Here is a 5925-nt window from a genome sequence, read left to right on the forward strand (position 1 = left end):
TCCTTGAGTGAATGTGTGTGTGTGTGTTTGTTGAACTGCTGTGTTAAATCTATGGAAATAGCCAAGACAGACCGGGAATGGGCAAAACTGAATGAGGATTTTGGGAACTACGATGAGGAGCTCTAGAGATATGTGATATATATGGGTAGAGGATGCAAGGACTAAGGAAGTAATGCGAGGAACAGGAAGAGGGACTGTGGAATAAACCAGAAGTGTAGATAAAACATGACATAGGTTGTAGGTTCAGGACATGGGTCATAGGATCGGGTCATAAATTGTAAGATCGAAGGTGCAAGTCACAAGAGCAAGATGCAGGTGGGTCTTGGACTCCTTATTAAGTGTAAAATATCCATATACAGACATTGATATATTGGTGCAAACACACACACACCTAGGATTAGCATATATTTTATATGATACAGAAGTTTCTTTTGGCATGATGAGATAATAGTTAAATCGTACCCTTGTCATTCATTCTTTTGTTGATGAAACAACAAAAACTTTTGCACAATGCAGAATATGCAGGGATATCTTGTGCGAGGGGTACATAGGGAAACGCTATGCAGTCTCTTCATTGTCATACTAAAAGAAATATTCTTAATGTAATCGCAATAATTACTTGTAATAAATCTCTTCTTTTTTATAGAGAGCAGAATGGACGAGGTAATCCAGGTGACGCAATGGTTATCAAGCATAACTCCCAGGAAAAAGGCAAAGCTTTTTTTCTTCACTACGCATGCTGATGCTCCCACTCCTATGGTAGGATCCAATGATGTTGATACCCATGAGGAAACTCAATTACCGCTGGCCACTACTGTAGCACTTCATAACTTCAAGAATATAGATGAATTCCTGAAGAAGAAAGTAAATACTTTTTCTTGCTACAACGTGATCGAGAATGAAATCACAAAGACAGATTATGAATACCTCCGTTTCTATTCTGCCTGTAAATATTTAGATGTTGTCCCACCTTTTCTTGATTTGGAGAAAATATCTGCTATACAGAATAAATTTGAAATGACAGATGAGGAGCGAGACTACCGTCTGCTGCTGGATTCTGCTGACCTTGTGCTAGAAAAGGTCTGTGACTCCCTGAAGCCTGCAGGAGTATCTCAAATGTGGACAGCTTTGAGAAAAGATAGGAATCTGATTCGTGGTGTAAAGACCATCGAGATTATTGGATTCTTCGTTGATCCCAATCCAACGGGGATAAAGGAATGCCTATTCTTCTTCATAGTTCGCCATTTGCAAATGATAAAGAAAATCAGCAGGGTGAATACAAACAGGTTGGAACGTCTCATTGCGCAGTGTGATGAATCCTCGGCCTGTGAAGAGGGGAGGACAATCGACTTCATCATCGACAGCCTGCGTTGCTATCCGACGGAGCTGTATCCCTTCGGGTTCTGCCTCATACTGTGCGTTTTCGAGGACCGCGATGGAGCGATGCAAGAAATCGAAAAGACGATGGAAATCTCCAGGCATCTTGGCATGATTACACACACGGAAAAGAATCCAACAAAAGAGACAATCGAACTCGTGAAGAAGGAGTTGATGAAGCCTAAATACCAGTTCTATAGCTCCTTCACTTGCTGGTTTATGTCTCACGGCGATAGTAATTCCATGTTGCTTGCTGATGGAGAAACCATGGAAAGAGAATGGTTTCTTACATCATTCCCCGATATTTCAACTTTCCAACTGAAACCTAAAGTATTCTTCATGGTATCATGCCTTGGTGCAAACAAATTCAGACTTGAAGGTAAGAGAAAGTTTTTCTCGCTCTATCATATGGTGCTTCTTACAATCTATCAAGATAATATTTGATTTATTAACTGGCAGGAAGCTTAAGCTGATTTAAGGTTGTATTAAGGGATATTTTCTAATGTTACAAGCAAAATATAGTATCTTGAGAAGAGATAAGTTAAAAGAGATAATCATGAACTGATTAAAACTGATAAAAAGCAAAGTAACCTGGCACAACACTGGTTATTAAGCTTCCTTGAATGACTGGCAACAACACAATGTTATTTAATCATGATTAGAAAATAATCAGTGAGCATAAAAAATAATACTTATTACACCTGTTAATTGCAGTAATAAATATATATAATGACATTAACATGTTAACATATTTGCAGGTGCTAAGTTTGAGGGCCAAAGTGCGACATGCGATTCTTTGGGTAGTAGCAATCGCATCGGAGACAAAAAGCTTAACATACCCGAAAGTTTGCGGAATATTTCCTATGTACAGCCCATGATGGACACGCTTGTGGCCTACTCAACCATTCCTGACCACCTTTCGGGCCGTGCAAACACTCATGGTATGTGCTCGATGCTGTTTCTTTAAATGTTTGTACTCACTCTTAGTGTGAGATAATAAAACACACACACATGCGCGTACATGTGTGTGTTTACACTGTAGTGGTTATCAACTTAACTTTATGCCATTATGATATTAGCCTTTGGGTTTGACAACCAGATAGGGAGGCCCAGTAGTCGAAGGCAACATTTAGGTATTCCTATTCTTCTACTGAATTCCTTATACTATCTTGTGACCACCTGGACCTCACTATCATCTCTTGGTCGGTTCCATTCATCCTGCATTGTTAAAATAAAAATGAATGCCCTCAGCAGCCCATTCCTGAGTTATCATAACATCCTTGCTCAAATTTACATTCAAGTACTCCTGTACTTATCTACCTATGATGTCGTTTGTGCCAACACAAACGACGTCAGCTAAGCAGAGAAACTTTTTTCACAGCCAAAAATCTCTTAGGAAAATCTTGCATTTTCTCCATTGTTCCCCATGGGCTTATAAGCCAAACCTACTCTTGAGCAAACGTCAGTGGAGACCAATCAGGGTTTCACAAGAAATCAAGTTTTCAACTCCTCACTCTCCATATAGAGTGCTCCCATGTCATGGCACATTTTACATAGTGAAGGTTTAGTTTGTAGATAATTCATCAGCCCGAGGGCATTGTGCCTCTTCAATTGTGCCTCTATCTTCTGATGATGATTGAATGATGCCTCGATCTGCTATGCATTTTGCAGCATTGACATCCTACCATCCTACATTACACAAACAATGGTACAAGGTAACCACCATTCACAGCCGCACTCATGCCTTTCCCAGCCTGCCAGAGTGCTTCCTCCAGATGGAACAAGAACTTCTGTTGAGCTGGCATGATCATCATATTGATAAAGAACACGAACTATGGCAAGAACTTCAATCATTGGCTAACATGACTATCGGCAACATTTGCTTTCGTGTATCTTATTTTATACATATAGAATAATTAGCAAATGACATACCTCCGCATTGTGAGGCACATACACCCACATGCATATACATATACATGCATACAGGCATATGTATGTATGTATGTGTACATCATTTATCCCCTTTTCCACACCCATCTCCACATTTGTGAAATCCCATGTACAAATTTGTATTTTCACCACCAGGATCCATCTACGTGGACCGAGCGTGCGTGCTGATGAGTGAGAACATTAGCAGAGGGAGGAGTTTGACCGAGATCCTAGAACATCTCAGCCAAGACCTGCATGAAATCCTTCAGGAGACAATGGACGAGGATAGGATAGTGTATAAGCAGGCATGTCACTATGATTCCTTTTTCCGGAAAACCCTCAAACTGCCCTATACACGATATCCGAAGGAAGACGTCCACTCCGCCCCACAGTGACACAATCAGTGTGTTTGAATCTTTACTTCGCCTTTGGTGTTCCGAAAGCACACAAACCTCCACGCTGGGGCCCAGTTCGCAGAGAATTTTATTAGGGATAAATCTATATTCCTTCCATGATCAACAATCTCTTAAAACTAAAATTAATTGGATTAAGACTCATACAGTTGCACATGACCCTGTATTTAGTTTAAGTTGTTTCAATGGAATTGTTGTTTATTGGTTATAACGATTTTGTTTGAAGTTTTGATGAAAATCTGTGTATGTTATTACTTTATGTCAATTTTTGTAGACCATGAAGAGATAAATCAATGAACTTGTACTTGCGATATAATGTTGATGCTGTTATCAGATGCCTTTGAGGATATACTGTGATTATACACTTAAATAAAGAAAGCTTTTCATTGCGAGTTTCATATTCGAAGGCACACACACACATATTTATGTATATACTGGCCAGCCGTTGTTATGACCCTATTCCCAGAAGCATCGGCGCGGCTCAGCTCTTTCTTTCTATATTTGTTGGATTTATTGGCTATCAACCAGCGGCACATGCCAAGATCATTAAGCCAATGGTTCCATTTTATCTCATCAATCTAGAGAAGGTCATAAATTTTTTTCTCCTTAAGAAAAGTTATTACTCTTTGGATAATTTTTTCATTGTTTGAGATTAAATTTGAGGTGTTGAATTCAACATTTTTAATATATAGATATTTACTTTATCTTCGTCTTTGATTATTTTATTTTGTGCAGGATCCAAGTATGTGGTCTATGGAGAAGGTTCTATTGCAAATGGTGCAATGTCAAGGGAAATTTTTCTCAATATAGGGAGTGATGTGTATCAAACGTGTAGTATTAACCCTGATATGAGCCAATGCCACCTCCTCCCTTCTGTTTTTCCTGCGGGAAGTGTCCCACGGTTCTATTTCTATTTTGTGTTTATTAACTGGGAGGTTGGTCCACTCACTATGCTACAGGAGATGAATTTTTACTTTTATAAAGGAAACAAAACACCTGAGATCTGTGCGGACTATGCTAGGCTCCAGATCATCAGTTGACCTGTCTAATTTGTCAGCCTATTCATTGTCATGGATACCTGAGTGTCCAGGTACCCATATCAGCTTGATTGATTTGTTGGCACTATGTAGCTTATGAATGATATTACCCTGTAATTCATTTTTGGTGGTTGTTAAGGATTTAATTGCTTTAAGTGAACTTCGTGAGTCTGAAAATATGACTATTCTATCAAAGGTCATCGATAGGGCAAACTATATAGCTTTATCAATGGCAAATAGTTCAGCAAGAAAGATCGATATATGATTCGGCAGTCTGAATCTCAACTGGTATTCAGTCGACCATACACTCACACCAACACATTTGTCTGTCTTGGAGCTGTTGGTATACAAATGAAAAAATTAGGATCTCTCTGAACTGCTGGCGTACCTTTGATAGTAGCCAGTCTACCAAGATTGAAAAAGTTGGCGTCTTCCACGGTGCTATATTTGAACAAACCAGGGTATCGATAGTAGAGAGATCTATACCGACTTTATATATGAGGTTACCGAGTCTGTTGCTGTGGGCCCAACAGCCGGTGCAAAACATTCCCATATGGGTAACAGGGCTGCTTGGCTGTCCGCGTCTGAGAGGAAGGGGAGGTACTCCTGACTCTACCTCTATGCACTCGATGTGAGTGCATTTAAGGGCTCCAAGACAAACGCGTAAACAAGCATTCTACACAACATTCAATCCTTTCAGAGTTGAGCTCGTTACCGAGCTATACACGATTGACCCATAATCTACTTTAGGGATTTATATAGCATTAGTAAAGACTTTCTATCACCTCTCCATTCGTGTCCAGAAAAAAACACTTTAACCCATTGTGGATGGGTGTCATGACATACATGACGTAGGAGCTTTGGCCTGACTACGGGCGTCAATACGTACATGACGTTCAGGGATTTTGGATCACTGTGCTATTTTATTTTGCTATGAAAAAGGAGTGAGTGATTATGGCAACTGCAGTCATAATTACTGTAATTACCATAATATCGAGCTAACATAACGTCCAAAACCTAGATGGGACCACTTTTTCCTAGCACCAGCAGGAGAGAGAGCCTTGAATGGCACCCATCCACGGTCTCTAGCAAGTACTATCATTATAGAGCGATGGCACACTCTAAGTTGACGACCTCTTGCTCTAAAGTACCGCCGATGAAGGTTGTGC

General features: G+C 39.9%; 1 protein-coding gene across 1 annotated transcript; it reads left to right on the top strand.

Moving 5' to 3' along the window:
* Nucleotides 1-615: 615 nt before the first annotated feature.
* Nucleotides 616-4105, top strand: LOC122245041 (uncharacterized). Its single transcript, XM_086545059.1, has 3 exons — nucleotides 616-1756; nucleotides 2136-2318; nucleotides 3463-4105. Exons 1-3 carry the CDS (start codon nucleotides 655-657, stop codon nucleotides 3699-3701), a joined length of 1524 nt encoding a protein of 507 aa, XP_086401185.1. The 5' UTR covers nucleotides 616-654; the 3' UTR covers nucleotides 3702-4105.
* The last annotated feature ends 1820 nt before the right edge of the window (nucleotides 4106-5925 follow it).

Source organism: Penaeus japonicus, unplaced genomic scaffold, assembly GCF_977035675.1.
Source record: "Penaeus japonicus unplaced genomic scaffold, GWHDUDI00000001_assembly GWHDUDI00000016, whole genome shotgun sequence".
Lineage (NCBI taxonomy): Eukaryota > Metazoa > Arthropoda > Malacostraca > Decapoda > Penaeidae > Penaeus > Penaeus japonicus.

What these genes read in the sequence shown, in the direction of transcription:
- LOC122245041 (XM_086545059.1), top strand. Translation starts at nt 655, where the DNA reads ATGGACGAGGTAATCCAGGTGACGCAATGGTTATCAAGCATAACTCCC. An exon ending in AAACAAATTCAGACTTGAAG is followed by an intron (nt 1,757 to 2,135) that starts GTAAGAGAAAGT and finishes ACATATTTGCAG; the next exon opens with GTGCTAAGTTTGAGGGCCAA. An exon ending in GGGCCGTGCAAACACTCATG is followed by an intron (nt 2,319 to 3,462) that starts GTATGTGCTCGA and finishes TTTCACCACCAG; the next exon opens with GATCCATCTACGTGGACCGA.